Source organism: Ictidomys tridecemlineatus, chromosome 1 (genome assembly GCF_052094955.1).
Source record: "Ictidomys tridecemlineatus isolate mIctTri1 chromosome 1, mIctTri1.hap1, whole genome shotgun sequence".
NCBI classification, from domain to species: domain Eukaryota; kingdom Metazoa; phylum Chordata; class Mammalia; order Rodentia; family Sciuridae; genus Ictidomys; species Ictidomys tridecemlineatus.
In genome coordinates this window covers 188,300,690-188,317,434 of record NC_135477.1, presented here as the reverse complement: position 1 = coordinate 188,317,434, position 16,745 = coordinate 188,300,690, and the positions used below count along the sequence as shown (strand labels likewise).

Below are 16,745 nucleotides of genomic sequence, written 5' to 3'. Positions count from 1 at the left end.
TTTCATTATGTAATGAAACATCATCCTTACCTATAGAAGCCAGGTTTCTAAGTACTTCCTGCATCACATCTCTGTGGAGATTCTTCTGGGAAAGATCAAGCAGAGCCCACTCCTCCTGGGTGAAGTTCACAGCCACATCCTCAAAGGCCACTGAGGTCTAAAATATGCCACAAACATGTAGTGCATACCAGGAGAGACTGACAACATGAGGGCTCTATTCTCAACATGTGAGATGTTCTCACATTTCTGTGGTCTCCATATATTTATTTCATGATATGATTTTTGAGACTTGTACTCTATATCTGCACTCACTTCCCAAACAAGCATTCCAATGTAATAGCTACTTTTCTATCTAGAAATGTAGCAGCAGAGCAAAAACACCCTTCTCCTTGTGGAGTCCAAGGAATAAGGCATGCTCCTGGGTCACCCCTAAGGTCTTTCTAGGGTGCATGTCTAATACATGGAATAATAAAGCCCTACTAACTCATGTGCAGAAGAGAACTAATATTAGTCTTCCTGACAGTACCTATTCTGAAAAATGCCTACTGACAAAGTGGTACTTTAGTGGGTAGGGGGAGCTAAGAATTTGGGAAGGATCATACCAAACTAAGCATTTACACTGAGTCAGAGTGCTTTAGAGGGTACATAAGCAACATAGGACTTACTGAACGTTTGCTTACCTTCAGATATCCTGTTATTTTGTTCCACTCTTAAATTAGAACTTCAAGGATTAAAGTCCCCCAACCCCTCAAAAAGAAAAAAAAACCCTTTGAACAAAGAATCTCAGAGCTTCCCTAGTAGACAACATTTAATTGAAGTGGTCAAAACATAGAAACTGGGGATTAAGCTTATCCTGTGAGATAACACCAAGAAAATCAAGTAGAATTTGCAGGTGCTTCATCAAGAGAAAATACTTGACCAAGAACAATAAGAATTTTTTTAAAAAGTAATACCTATCAATATGTTCTAGACAGCAGACCTTTGGTTTATATAATATACAGTCATGTGCCACATAACAATGTTTTGGTCAAAGACATTTTGGTTAATAATGGACTACATACACATGGTTATCAGTAGTAAAGAAAAAAAGCAATGTGTTTGTAGGAATGACTATACAAAAACACCTACTGCATGATCACCTTTGGTATTTTGTTGTGCATGGCTGTAGCCTAGGAAGCCCTGAAACAACAGAGTCTAGGCATGTAATAGGCTGTTCCTTTTAGGATTCTGTAAATACACTGTGGTGTTTGTGCAATCATCAGGCAGCCTAAAGAAGAACACCCAGAATGTTAAGTGACACCTGACTATAAATAAGAAACTTTTAAATTATACTATTAAACACAGCATAAGATTAGCAGAAAGATGAACCAAGAAACAGACCAAGAGAAAAGAAAATTTCAAATTCATATGAAATTGACTAAAGAAATAGAAGGTATTGTGGAGAAGTGGAAACATTCACATGCAAGTTAAAGTATGAGTCAAGGCTGGGCTCTGAGGCACATGCCTGTAATCCCAGAGTCTCGGGAGGCTGAGGCAGGAAGATCATAAATTCAAAGCCGCCTTCAAAAAAGCAAGGTGCTAAGCAACTCAGTGAGGCCCTGTCTCTAAATAAAATACAATAAAGGGCTGGAGATATGGCTCAGTAATCGAGTGCCCCTGAGGTCAATATCAGGCACCAAAAAAAAAAAAAAAAAATGATGAGTCAAGACAAACTGGTATCTAATTGAAAAAATGCATTGTTTTCCTCAATTCCATGGGCAGAATTGACATTAGATTCTAATTGATATTAGATTCTGCTGTGAAAATAAAATTAAAACAACTTTTTTGCTAGAAAAAAGGGAAAACATTTTTACATAAGAATAGTTTTAAGGAAGAAGAATGGGAAATTCAAACTATTAAAATTATGTGGATTTAACAATGAGAATGAGTGGAGGAGAAGCCTGTAATCCATGGGACATCAGAGCGCCACAGCACATTGTGAGATGCATAAAAGCACAACTAAAATGGAAAATAGCCAGGAGGGGGACAGAAGGTGAAAGCCACATAAAAACGGTTACAAACTATCTGCAAAGTCTTACACAACAAAAACTAAAAAATACTTCTGAAGGAAGTGATGCATTTTAACGATAAATGGTATTTGCCAGCATACAGAATTGTAAATCTCCCCAAACATTATCCATGAAGTCAGTTCAATCACTTTCCAAATACCAAAGACATTTTTATACAAAAAGAAGAGGTATTCTTCTAATGTTCACATGGAATTGCAAGACACTCAACAATGAAAGAAGAAGAAAAAAGAAGAAGCATAACACTTCGTAATTTCAAAATCTGCTCAAACTACAGTAACAAAGACAGAGCAGGTTACAGCACGACCAGAGATCTGGAGGAAAGGCCCAACCTCCACACTGAAGCCCAGAGATCCGGAGGAGAGGCCTGTCCCAGGCCCAGAGATACATGGTAAGGCACCTCGTGCTGTGGTTCCTTATTCACCAAAGCATGGCTCCAAAGCCCAACATCAGGGTACATATAGGCTTGAGGCTGCCACCACCACAAAACTGAGATATCGCCGCTTCTATCAAGGGACAATAATAAAGTCCTGGTAAGACATCACCAAGGTCCCTGTAGTCCTGGCTGCACCAAAGGTATCTCTACTAGGGGTGATAACAGTTATCCTGTTGCTGAGGTGACAGGGAGTCTTGTATGGGGTTCCCTATCTCTTGTTTCTCCTACTAATGATTACCCTCTCATTACTCATATAATCTAATACCTGCATACTCTCACATCCTACCTCATAAACATCTCAGCCAAGCCCCACCCTCTCTTCTACCATTAGAAACTGTGAACCATTACAGAAACCTATTGACTATATGGTAGAAGATAACCAAACCCATCATTTCTGATTATAGTGACAAGACTGTAAATATAAAAATAGAAGCTAATTGATCTATGGCTGCACATTAGGTACATTAAGTGTTATAATATTGATCTCCCCCTTAAAGGTGAGGTATTGGTAACTTATAGGAACACTATAAGACAATAGGGAAGAAGTTGTCATACCTCAGATCTACACATCAAGAGAGGAAGACACATAGACATCATAAAAAAACCAAGGGAGGAAAGTGCCCCAAACAAACCAAGATACCACAACAATAGGATCCATAGATAGCACCATAGATGATGTATCAGAGAAGGAGTTTGGAATATACATAACTAAAATGACCTGGGAATTAAAGAAAAACCTAAGTGAGCAGATACAGGCAAAAATCAATCACTCCAACAAAGAGATGAGAGAGCAAATATAAGTTGCAAGAGATTACTTCAAGAAAGAGACAAAGATACTGAAAAAAATATAAATCCTCAAAATGAAAAAAACAATAAGCCAATTAAAAACTTGATAGCATCATCAACAGACTAGATCACTTGGAAATGAGGACCTCAGACAATGAAGAAAAAATATACAATCTTGAAAATACAGTTGGCCTAACAGTGAAGATAGTAAGAAATAGTAAGAAACCATGAACAGAATATCCAAGAATTATGGGATACCATCAAAAGACCAAATTTAAGATTTACTGGGATAGAGGAAGGTTCAGAGATTCAAACCAAAGGAATGCACAATCTCTTAAATGAAATAATAGCAGAAAATTTTCCACGCATGAAGAATAAACTGGAAAATCGAATAAAAGAGGCCTATAGGACACCAAATGTATAAAATTACAACAGATCTACAACAAGACACATTATAATGAAAATGCATAGCATATAGAAAAAGGTTAGAATTTTAAAGGCTGCAAGAGAGAAAAATCACATTACCTATAAAGGAAGATCAATTTGGATCTCAGATTTTTCAACTCAGACTCTTAAAGTTAGGAGATCCTGGAATAACATATACCAAGTTCTAAAAGATAATGGATACCAACCAAGAATCTTATATCCAGCAAAAATAAACCTTCCATGATTAAAAAAAAAATAAAGCTAAAAGAATTTACAGCAAGAAAGCCTGCACTACAGAACATTGTAGGCAAAATATTCCATGAGGAGGAAATTAAAAACAATGATGAAAATCTGCAAAGGGAAGAACTACAATAAAGAAAAAGCCAACCAAAGAAGGAACCAAGTCAAGTTAAATATCAAAAATAAACAAAAATGACCTGTAATACAATTCATGTCTCTTTCAACTCTTTTTGATAAATGTTTACACATAAAAATTTTAAGTACGATATCATTTAATTTTTCAAGTTTTTGTTTATCTCATATTTTTTGTTTTCCATTTCTCTTCACAAAGTTATACAAATATGTTCTTTAAAAGATTTAGTATTTTATATGTTATATTTTAATATATAATTAATCTGGCATTATATATACAGTGCCTGTGATATGAGATGAGGTATAATTTACTCTTATAATTTAAAATCCAGTAGTCAAGATTTAAGGATGAAAAAGATCAATCAGAGTAAAAATTGTTTAATAAGGTATTTATAAAAGATAAGGGCAAGATTGAGGGAAACTAACAAATTTTGTGAAGCATCTTTCCTTCTGTAAACTTGGAGAGGTAGGAGGTGAAAGAAGAGAGAACCATTATGAAAAACTTGTAGGAGAAGGTGACCTAACTGAAGCTACACCAAAAGCATGTAGAAACCAACTCACAGTCTAAAAGAGTCTTATAGGGAGAATAAAGCACCATGCTCTACTCTTGTATATTCTAAATTCATCTCTTGGTGTCCCTCTCTGATGGAACTCAACAAGAAACCATATCACAAGGGGACTTATCATGCAGCCTACATCATGAACTGCTAAAAGGAGAAAGATGAAGAAAGGAGCCATATGAGGCCAGTGAGTATCTGAAATGTGTCTACTCTAAATTGAGGTGTGCTATGTGTTAGATAGACATTTGATTCCACAGAATTACTAGGACAAAGAAATGAACATGAAATATCTTACTAACAATTATTTTCCTTGCAAATTATGTTGGTAATCCATTGGGTTAAATGAAAATATATTAAAATTAATTTATCTAAAGTAAAGGAGAACAGGTAACTTCTGTATCTTGACTGTAATACTATCTATCTATGTATCTATCTATCCATCTATCTATAGTCATTTTTTATATTTGTGTTATCAAAATTCATATAAATATAAAACTAAATAGGGTAACTTGTACCATATATTTAAAGTCAACAAACACGACTTTAAGAAGAAATCTAGGTCATGAAGTATCTTAACAGGATTAGGCACATACTAACCACCTGATAAATAATGGCTATTATTATGAGTCATTAAAACAACCAGCATCGAATACACCTGTAATCCCAGTGGCATGGGAGGCAAAGGCAGGAGGATGGAAAGTTCACAGCCAGCCTCAGCAATTTAGCCAGGCCCTAAGCAACTCAGTGAGACCCTGTCTCTAATAAAATTCAAAATGGGGCTAAGGATGTGGCTAAATGCTCAACTGTCCCTGAGTTCAATCCCTGGTTCCCCCAAAATAAATAAAAGAAAGATAGATAGATGGATGGATGGATAGATAGATAGACAGACAGACAGATAAAAACAACCAGCATCAAGTTGTTTAATAGTTGGGTAGGGAGGGAAGCATGGGAGAAACAGACAAACACTAGATAGGGAAAAGGGGAAGGAGGAGAAGGAAGGGGGCAGGGGGTTAGAAATGATGGTGGTATGTGATGGACATGATTATGCAGAGTACATGTATGAAGACATGAATAGTGTGAATATACTTTGTATACAACCAGAGACATGAAAAATTGTGCTCTATATGTGTAATATGAATTGTAATACATTCCGTGTCATATACAACAAATCATAATAAAAAGAAATTTAAAACAAACAAACAAACAAAGACATAGTAGCACAGGTTTAAATGCAGACACATGTGGCAATGGAGGAGAATGGGGGACCCAGGAAGTGCTGACCCATACAGAAGGAGCCAAATCTTTCCAAGGATAAAGAACCCTGGGGAATGAACGGCTGGAAAAACTGTATGTTCACATCAACACCAGAAATCAGACCCCACCTCACAGCACATGCATACTTGAAATCTACATGGAACAAAGTCATGAAGTAAGATGTGAGCCTCACGATTCCTACAAGAAAACACAGAGCACACGTCTCACAACACTGAGTTTGGAAATGTTTCTGGGATATTATATCATCTATGAGATTCATGAAAGAATAGGTAAACTTAATTTCACCAAAAATACCTTCAGTCCTGTCATTGCAGCAATGAAGCTGGAACTACGGATGCCATGCTAAGTGGAAGAAGGCAGCACAGAGGGACACACTGCGTGTCCTCACTCACACAGGGAAGCTGCCAGCTGATGTCACAGAAAGCACTGAGTACTTACCAGATGTGAGGAAGAGAGGAGAGGGGACAGCAGGGCTGGGGGAGGAGGCTGGGTCTCAGGTGACAGGATACACTCAGAGGAGCCAGCACTTCCACTCTCTGTCACAGTAGGGTGGCCACAGTGTACAGTATGCCACTGTGGTTTTCATAATTCAGCTGGGGAGCAGTCCACAGACACCAAGAAATGGCAGATGTTAACAGATGGAAGAGCTGACACCCTGATCTGATCATGGCACACTGGAACAGGTGCGCAACTAGCTCACTGCTCCTCGTCCATATGTGTAACTTAAAAGTGCATCAGCATAGAAAGGAAAAATGGTGTCCTCCATGGACACCATCTGAAGAGTAAAATGGCACCCCAAGGAATTGTAGAAAATACCTATGCATCGAGCCTCTGGAGAGGTGTTAATACCTGGAATGAATGAAGAATAAGCCACTGACAATGCTCAACCCATCTTGAGGACATAAACACACACATACATGGCAAAGAATACAACACCCTGAAGAAAGACACAAGGATCTAGAAAATGTGAGGCTCCACTGCAGGATGAAAGGCTCTCACTGTGACAAAAAGAAAAAGTCGAGGAAGGCTGCTCTCATCACTTCTGACAACACAGCAGAGGTGCTCCCAGGGAAGCCAGGAAGAACACAAAGGTATTCCAGACTTCAGGGCCAACTCACACAGCCCCAGACACTGAGCAAAATCAAGGACTTCGCCAAGCACACAGAGGCAGGCACAGGCTCAGGCTCAGGCTCAGATCCAGACACATTCGCCAGAAGACACAGCAGCCACAGGCACCAAGATGGGAGGAGACAGCACATTCTGCACCCTGCACCACCTCTCTCCCCATCACAGCGAACACCAGACATAGTGCCCAATGACTGGTTTTGCTAGATTCCTGCTCCCTAAAACCTCTACTGCAAGTGGAAAGGGACATCAAATGGGCTTTCATCACTGCAGCGCCTACCAGAAAGCCAGCTACAGGGTGGAGATCAGTACCTGAGAAGTGGTGGGGCTCTGACACACACAAAGGCACAGAGGGAGGCCTCCCACAAATGTCTTCACAGCCCACATCCACTCAACTTTCACAGGTTTAAGTGACGAAGCCCATCTCCCATGTCACAACTGTGGCTCCAGGATCCCAAATCACTTCACAAAGTTGGGGTAATCCAAGTGATTTCACAATGGAGGCTCTCATGAAATCCTTTACTGCAAAGTTTACAGTAGAAATACAAATGATTCTGAAAACCTGTAAACACCCAAGAGGGAGATCTGTTCCCAAGGTCATCAGTGAAAAATTAATACACAAATTTCAATAAAAATCAATTTAAAATTAAAAAGTCAACTTCTGTACACATGAAATACTGAAACGCAATTAACACAAAACTTCATTTATAATAGCACCACAAGAATAAATATAGAATAATAACATAAGAACATACAATACATACATAATAACTAACACAACAGAAAAGTATAAAACTTATTTCCTAAATCGCAACACTTGTTGGAAGAAGCTCAAGATCCAAACAAAAGAAAAACCATCCCATGCTCATGGACTAAAGTTTTAACATTATTAATGTGGTGATACCCCCAAAAGAATCTACAGATTCTATTTACCAATGAAATCCTAAGTGAAGATTTCTTTTTAGAAATTGAAAACATCATATGACATTGCAAGGGACCGAGAATAGAAAACAACTTTGAAAAAGAGAAGAGCACTTTGACTAGCGCGTCATGAGCACAAAACTTACTTCAAGTCAACAGTAATCGAGGGTGCAGTAATCACACCAGGAACACCATGTAGATGATGAATGACAACAGTTGTGGGGAGCAGGAGGTCACCAAAACAGCAGTGGAGCAGCTCCACATAGAAACCCAGGAAAACCTGCAGGACCACTGTGATGCTACAACAGCATCAAATCTCACATAACTGCAGGATGCACCTCAGTGAAACACGGCTGGAAGCTTCACGGAGGTCTTACCTGTCCTTACTGCAAACCCAGGGACTCAGTACCATCCTGCAGACAGCAGCCGGAGTGCCCAGTGTAACATCAACACGCTACAGTGACAGTCATCATAATCCACAATATGCACGGTATTGAGCCATACCAGGTGCCCATCAACAGATGAAAGGATAAAGAACATATGGTACACAAACACAATGGAATTTCACTCAGTGCTAAAGAATGAACATGCCACTGGGATGAAAATGGGTGGAACTGGAAGACAACATACTTAGTGCAAAAAATGAGAGCCAGAAAGCCAGCTGTTGAATGTTTTTTCCCATATGTGGCAGCTAGAGCAGAATCAGGAAAGAAGTGGGGAATGAGGGATCTCACGAAAGTAGACGAGAGATCAATATAGTACACCAAGGAGACTGAGAGAAAGGGAAGAGGGTCAGGAAAATAGAGTAAGAGTGGAATAAAACTGAACAAATTATGCTGTGTGCACGTAGGAATATATAACAGAAAATTGCATTGTGTTTATCTATAAGGCATTAATTTGAAAAAAAAAACTATAAATAAATAGGAGGAAGGCCAGTAGCATAGAGGAAAGGAAATAGGAAGATAGTAGGAGAGAGAAAGAGGAGTTACTGGCATCTGAAGTGGAGAACATTATATCCCATGCTTCCATGTTATGTAAAAACTGAACCACAACATTAGCCAGGCACAGTGGTGCACAGCTGCAATCCTAGGAACCCAGGAGGCTGAAGCAGAGGATGAAAGTTTGAGGTGACCCTCAGCAAAGTAGAAAGGTCCTAAACAATTTACTGAGACAGCCTCAAAATAAAAACCACAAAGGGCTGGCAATGGGGCTCAGTGGTAAAGAGTTCATTCAATCCCTGTTGGCAAAGAGATAAATAAATAAAACAAACCCCAATATTATGTATAACTAATCTACTAATAAAATCAGAAAGAAAATAGAAAGCCAAAGAAGGGTATAATTTGAGAAAATACCAGTGTAAGCAATGCCCTGGGTACGACACTCAATACCACAAAGGACATGAAAAAGACACCATAGCCTATTAGGGACTTTTTTTCCTAAATTCCCAAAATATGTCCAAATGAAATGATGACATAGAAAAGACTTTTCAAAAAAAAAAGACTTTTCACCTTGCTTACCTCTGAATAAATACATTTCACATTTAAGGAAAACCTGAGTCTCAAATAAGGAAGCATTCATTTCAAAGTGAGGAACACAGAAAAGGCTGGGACTGAGGGAACACAGATGTCTCAGGCTCAAGGAGTAGGTAAGGTCTCTATGAGCTGGGCATCCTCCCACCTGGTCCTGCTCACTGAAACACTCCATGATCCAGGAGTCCTGGACCATGACTCCAGTCTATGAGGCTTTTCAGGTTTGCACAGCACTGCACTGGGGTGGGTGGTCCTTAAGCTCTGGGAGAGTTTTCCTCCTTCACAACTGTGACAGAATGCAAAGGCAGGAATCACTGCTGACCTGGCCCCTGAGCACCAGCATCCACAGGCTCATTGTCCACCTGTCTCCAAGGAATGAGAACAGGGCTTGGGGGAGACAATATCCCTAGGAGGGAATCTGTCTAGATGAGGCCTGTTCCAGCACATTCCTCAACCAATGGCCCTCCCAGCTACTCTCCTGAGAGTCTGTACTCCACACCTCAGGCTGCCCTTTAGAAGGAGGGCACCCAGGGCCTAAAATTCCCTGCACCCTGCAGCTTTTGGTACCCAGAGGTAGCCCCAGAAAAGGACAGGACAGTGGCTAAAGAAACAGGACTCCAGAAGAGTACAAAAGAAACTCCTACACAAAGACATCCTAGCATCTCTGGTGGGGAAGGTAAAGGAAGAGAGACAGGAGTCCTTTCACAGTGGAGCTCCGGGTGACTCTGCTCTGCTCTCACCACAGGGCAAACTCATCAACAGAAGACACATCTTTGAGGCTGTGCCCACTTGAATGTAGTGTGAGGAGCAGAAAGTTGATAATGCTGTGAGCTGGAGAAGAATGTGGATTCCAGGCACCTGCAACATAGGCGGACCTGCGACCCACGGGCAGGACAGGCCCAGCAACCTGTGGAGTGACTGAGCTGCCCCACGGCGCCTGCAGGGTAGGGAGACCTGCGACCCACCAGCAGGACAGGTCCAGCGGCCTGCTGAGAAGCAGGCCCGCCCCCTCCCCCAGTGCCTGCAAGGTAGGCAGGACTGTGAACACCAGCAGATGAGGCCCAGTGGCCTGCTGAGGGGCGGAGCCGCCCCCTCCCTCCGCACCTGCAAGGTAGGCGGACCAGCGACCCACGGGCAGGTCAGGCCCAGCAACCTGCAGAGTGACAGAGCTGCCCCACGCGCCTGCAGGGTAGGCAGACCTGCGACAGACCGGCAGAGCAGACCTAGTGGCCCGCCAGGGTGGTAGACAGATCACCCCAATTGGAGGAAGATCACAGCCACTACGTGCCCTGCAAGGGAGATTTTTCAACTATACAAGAGCAATATAAATAAATAGAGGGAAAATTTAAAAAACACAACAGTTTCACCAAGCAGAAAGAAACGCGAGCAGTATGAAAAGACAAGGAAAGAAAGGACCACAAGCAATGAAGGTGAACTCAACTCTAGAAGAGGTAATAGCTGCAACAGATGGAATGTCAGATAAAGAATTCAGGATATACAAGCTTCAGATGATCTGGAGTCTCAAGGAAGACATAAGACAGCAATATCAGACAATGAAAGATCACTTTGACAATGAATTACATAAACAAATCCAAGAAGCAAAAGATCAATTACACAGGGAAATAGAGGTAATAAAAAAGAAACAAATAGAAATCCTAGAAATGCAGGAAGCAATAAACCAACTTAAAAACTCAATTGAGAATACTACCAGCAGAGTAGAACACTTAGAAGATAGAACATCAGACAATGAAGACAAAGTATTTCAACTTGAAAAGAACATAGACAGCTCAGCAAGACTGTTAAGAAACCATGAGCAGAACATCCAAGAAATATGGGATAACATAAAGAGACCAAACTTAAGAGTCATTGGGGTACAGGAAGGCATAGAGGTCCAAACCAAAGGAATAAACAATCTATTCAATGAAATAATATGAGAAAACTTCCCAGATTTGAAGAGACAGAATCCCAAATCCTAGAAGCCTACAGGACATCGAATGTGCAAAACCATAAGAGATCCACACCTAGACACATTATAATGAAGATGTCCAACATACAGAATAAGGAGAGAATTTTAAAAGCTACAAAAGAAAGGAAGCAGATTACATTTAGGGGTAAACCAATCAGGATAACAGCTGATCTCTCAACACAGACTCTGAAAGCTAGAAGATCCTGGAATAACATATTTCAAACACTGAAAGAAAATGGGTTCCAACCAAGAATCGTGTATCCGGCGAAATTAAGCTTCAGGATGGAAGATGAAATTAAAACCTTCCACGATAAACAAAAGTTAAAAGAATTTGCAGCTAGAAAACCATCTCTTCAAAAAATCCTTGGCAAACATTACAGGAAGAGGAAATGGAAAACAACAATGAAAACCAACAGTGGGAGGTAGGACAGTAAAGGGGGGAAATTAATCAAAGAGGAAAACAAATCAGGTTTAGTAGCATTAATAAACAAATATGGCTGGAAGAACAAACCATATCTCAATAATAACCCTAAATGTTAATGGCTTAAACTCACCAATTAAGAGACACAGGCTAGTTGAATGGGTCACAAAACAAGACCCAACAATATGCTGCCTACAGGAGACGCATTTGATAGGAAAAGATATACATAGACTTAAGATGAAAGGTTGGGAAAAATCATATCACTCATATGGACTGCGGAAAGAGGCAGGAGTGTCCATACGCATATCAAATAAAATAGATTTCAAGCCAAAGTTAATCAAAAGGGATAAAGAGGGACACTACACACTACTCAAGGGAACCATACACCAACAAGACATAACAATCATAAATATATATGCCCCAAACAACGGTGCTGCTATGTTCATCAAGCAAAATCTTCTCAAGTTCAAGAGTCTAATAGACCACCATACAATAATCATGGGAGACTTCAACACACCTCTCTCACCACTGGACAGATCTTCCAAACAAAAGTTGAATAAGGAAACTATAGAACTCAATAACACAATTAACAACCTAGACGTAATTGACATATATAGAATATACCACCCAACATCAAGCAGTTACACTTTTTTCTCAGCAGCACCTGGATCCTACTCAAAAATAGATCATATATTATGTCACAGGGCAACTCTTAGACAATATAAAGGACTAGAGATAATACCATGCATCTTATCTGATCATAATGGAATGAAACTAAAAATCAACAATAAAAGAAGGAAGGAAAAATCATGCATCACTTGGAGAATGAACAATAGGTTACTGAATGATCAATGGGTTTTAGAAGACATCAAGGAGGAAATTAAAAAATTCTTAGAGTTAAATGAAAATACAGACACAACATATCAGAATCTATGGGACACATTGAAAGCAGTTCTAAGAGGAAAATTCATTGCTTGGAGTTCATTCCTTAAAAAAAGAAAAAAAACAACAAATAAATGATCTCATACTTCATCTCAAAATCCTAGAAAAAGAAGAGCAAAACAACAGCAAAAGAAGTAGAAGGCAAGAAATAATTAAAATCAGAGCTGAAATTAATGAAATTGAAACAAAAGAAACAATTGAAAAAATTGACAAAACTAAAAGTTGGTTCTTTGAAAAAATAGATAAAATTGACAGACCCTTAGCCATGCTAGCGAAGAGAAGAAGAGAGAGAACTCAAATTACTAGCATACGGGATGAAAAAGGCAATATCATGACAGACACTTCAGAAATACAGAAGATAATCAGAAATTATTTTGAATCCTTATACTCCAATAAAATAGAAGATAATGAAGGCATCGGTAAATTTCTTAAGTCATATAATCTGCCCAGATTGAGTCAGGAGGATATAGACAACCTAAACAGACCAACATCAATTGAGGAAATAGAAGAAACCATCAAAAGATTACCATCTAAGCCCAGGACCGGATGGGTATATAGCAGAGTTTTACAAAACCTTTAAAGAGGAACTAATACCAATACTTTTCAAGCTATTTCAGGAAATAGAAAAAGAGGGTGCTGGGGATGTGGCTCAAGCGGTAGCGCGTTCGCCTGGCATGCGTGCGACCCGGGTTCGATCCTCAGCACCACATACCAACAAAGATGTTGTGTCCACCGAGAACTAAAAAATAAATATTAAAAAAAAATTTCTCTCTCTCTCTGTCTCTTCCCCCCCCCCCGACTCTCTCTTTAAAAAAAAAAAAAGAAAGAAAAAGAAAAAGAGGGAGAACTTCCAAATTCCATTCTACGAGGCCAACATCACCCTGATTCCAAAACCAGACAAAGACACTTCAAAGAAAGAAAACTACAGACCAATATCTCTAATGAACCTAGTTGCAAAAATCCTCAATAAAATTCTGGTGAATCGGATACAAAAACATATCAAAAAAAATGTGCACCATGATCAAGTAGGATTCATCCCTGGTATGCAAGGCTGGTTCAATGTACGGAAATCAACAAATGTTATTCACCACATCAATAGACTTAAAAATAAGAACCATATGATCATCTCGATAGATGCAGAAAAAGCATTCGACAAAGTACAGCATCCCTTTATGTTCAAAACTCTCGAAAAACTAGGGATAACAGGAACATACCTCAACATTGTACAAGCAATCTATGCTAAGCCTCAGGCTAGCATCATTCTGAATGGAGAAAAATTGAAGGCATTACCTCTAATATCTGGAACAAGACAGGGATGCCCTCTCTCACCACTTCTCTTCAACATAGTTGTCGAAACACTGGCCAGAGCAATTAGACAGACGAAAGAAATTAAAGGCATAAAAATAGGAAAAGAAGAACTTAAATTATCACTATTTGCAGATGACATGATTCTATACCTAGCAGACCCAAAAGGGTCTACAAAGAAACTATTAGAGCTAATAAATGAATTCAGCAAAGTGGCAGGATATAAAATCAACACGCATAAATCAAAGGCATTCCTGTATATCAGCGACAAATCCTGTGAAATGGAAATGAGGACAACCACTCCGTTCACAATATCCTCAAAAAGAATAAAATACTTGGGAATCAACCTAACAAAAGAGGTGAAAGACTTATACAAGGAAAACTACAGAACCCTAAAGAGAGAAATTGAAGAAGATCTTAGAAGATGGAAAAATATACCCTGTTCATGGATAGGCAGAACTAACATTATCAAAATGGTGATATTACAAAAAGTTCTCTATAGGTTTAATGCAATGCCAATCAAAATCCCAACGGCATTTCTTGTAGAAATAGAGAAAGCAATCATGAAATTCATATGGAAAAATAAAAGACCCAGAATAGCAAAAACAATAATAAGCAGGAAGTATGAATCAGGTGGTATAGCGATTCCAGATTTCAAACTATACTACAGAGCAATAGTAACAAAAACAGCATGGTACTGGTACCAAAACAGGCGGGTGGACCAATGGTACAGAATAGAGGACACAGAAACCAACCCACAAAACTACAACTTTCTTATATTTGATAAAGGGGCTAAAAGCATGCAATGGAGGAAGGATAGCATCTTCAACAAATGGTGCTGGGAAAACTGGAAATCCATATGCAACAAAATGAAACTGAATCCCTTTCTCTCGCCATGCACAAAAGTTAACTCAAAATGGATCAAGGAGCTTGATATCAAATCAGAGATACGGCATCTGATAGAAGAAAAAGTTGGCTACGACCTACATACTGTGGGGTCAGGCTCCAAATTCCTCAATAGGACACAAGAGTTAACATCTAGAATCAACAAATGGGACTTACTCAAACTAAAAAGTTTTTTCTCAGCAAAAGAAACAATAAGAGAGGTAAATAGGGAGCCTACATCATGGGAACAAATTTTTACTCCTCACACTTCAGATACAGCCCTAATATCCAGAATATACAAAGAACTCAAAAAATTAGACAATAAGATAACAAATAACCCTATCAACAAATGGGCCAAGGACCTGAACAGACACTTCTCAGAGGAGGACATACAATCAATCAATAAGTACATGGAAAAATGCTCACCATCTCTAGCAGTCAGAGAAATGCAAATCAAAACTACCCTAAGATACCATCTCACTCCAGTAAGATTGGCAGCCATTATGAAGTCAAACAACAAGTGCTGGCAAGGATGTGGGGAAAAGGGTACACTTGTACATTGTTGGTGGGACTGCAAATTGGTGCAGCCACTTTGGAAAGCAGTATGGAGATTTCTTGGAAAGCTGGGAATGGAACCACCATTTGACCCAGCTATTCCCCTTCTCGGTCTATTCCCTAAAGACCTAAAAAGAGCATGCTACAGGGACACTGCTACATCGATGTTCATAGCAGCACAATTCACAATAGCAAGACTGTGGAACCAACCTAGATGCCCTTCAGTAGACGAATGGATAAAAAAAAAATGTTGCATTTATACACAATGGAGTATTACTCTGCATTAAAAAATGACAAAATCATAGAATTTGGAGGGAAATGGATGGCATTAGAGCAGATTATGCTAAGTGAAGCTAGCCAAGCCCTAAAAAACAAATGCCAAATGTCTTCTTTGATATAAGGAGAGTAACTAAGAACAGACTAGGGAGAAGAGCACGAGAAGAAGACCAACATTAAACAAGGATGAGAGGTAGGAGGGAAAGGGAGAGAGAAGGGAAATTGCATGGAAATGGAAGGAGACCCTCAGGGTTATACAAAATTACATACAAGAGGAAGTGAGGAGAAAGGGAAAAATAATACAAGGGGAAGGAATGAATTACAGTAGAGGGGGTAGAGAGAGAAGAGGGGAGGGGAGGGGGGATAGTAGAGGATAGGAAAGGAAGCAGAATACAACAGACATGAGTATGTCAATATGTAAATCAATGAAAGTGTAACTGATGTGATTCTGCAAGCTGTATACGGAGTAAAATAGGAGTTCATAACCCACTTGAATCAAAATGTGAAATATGATATATCAAGAACTTTGTAATGTTTTGAACAACCAACAATAAAAAAAAATTGAAACTGAAAAAAAAAAAAGAATGTGGATTCCAGCAATGTCATCAAAGAGCAGAAATTTTAAAGATATACTGAGAGCCCCAGCAGGCCCTAGATGGGGGAAAGCAAGGTAACTCCAGGGATCCCTCAAACCAGCATCCTTCACACAGAAGACCCATACCCGCAGCAGAATCCATGAGGTCCTCTACCTTCACTGCACACTAAAGGGCTGGGATTGAGGTCCAGCTGGGCATAGAGGGTTCTTCCAAAGATTAGGCAGACCAGGCAGCACACTGGGAACCCACCATGGACCAGCCCATACCATGAGCTGAAGGCATCAAGGGCTGAGCTGTAGCAGC

General features: G+C 39.6%; 1 protein-coding gene and 1 long non-coding RNA gene across 2 annotated transcripts in view; one reads left to right on the top strand and one right to left on the bottom strand.

Moving 5' to 3' along the window:
* The window catches only part of LOC101976881 (uncharacterized), a 58,577-nt gene that overhangs the window by 4,638 nt on the left and 37,194 nt on the right, over positions 1–16,745 (bottom strand). Inside the window, 1 exon segment of the mRNA XM_078053257.1 lies at positions 31–157. Within this exon segment, the coding sequence (XP_077909383.1) occupies positions 31–157 (127 nt within the window).
* Positions 152–16,135, top strand: LOC144378639 (uncharacterized). The gene is made up of 2 exons (XR_013440554.1): positions 152–4,833; positions 10,242–16,135. It is a non-coding gene; the product is annotated as an uncharacterized LOC144378639 (long non-coding RNA).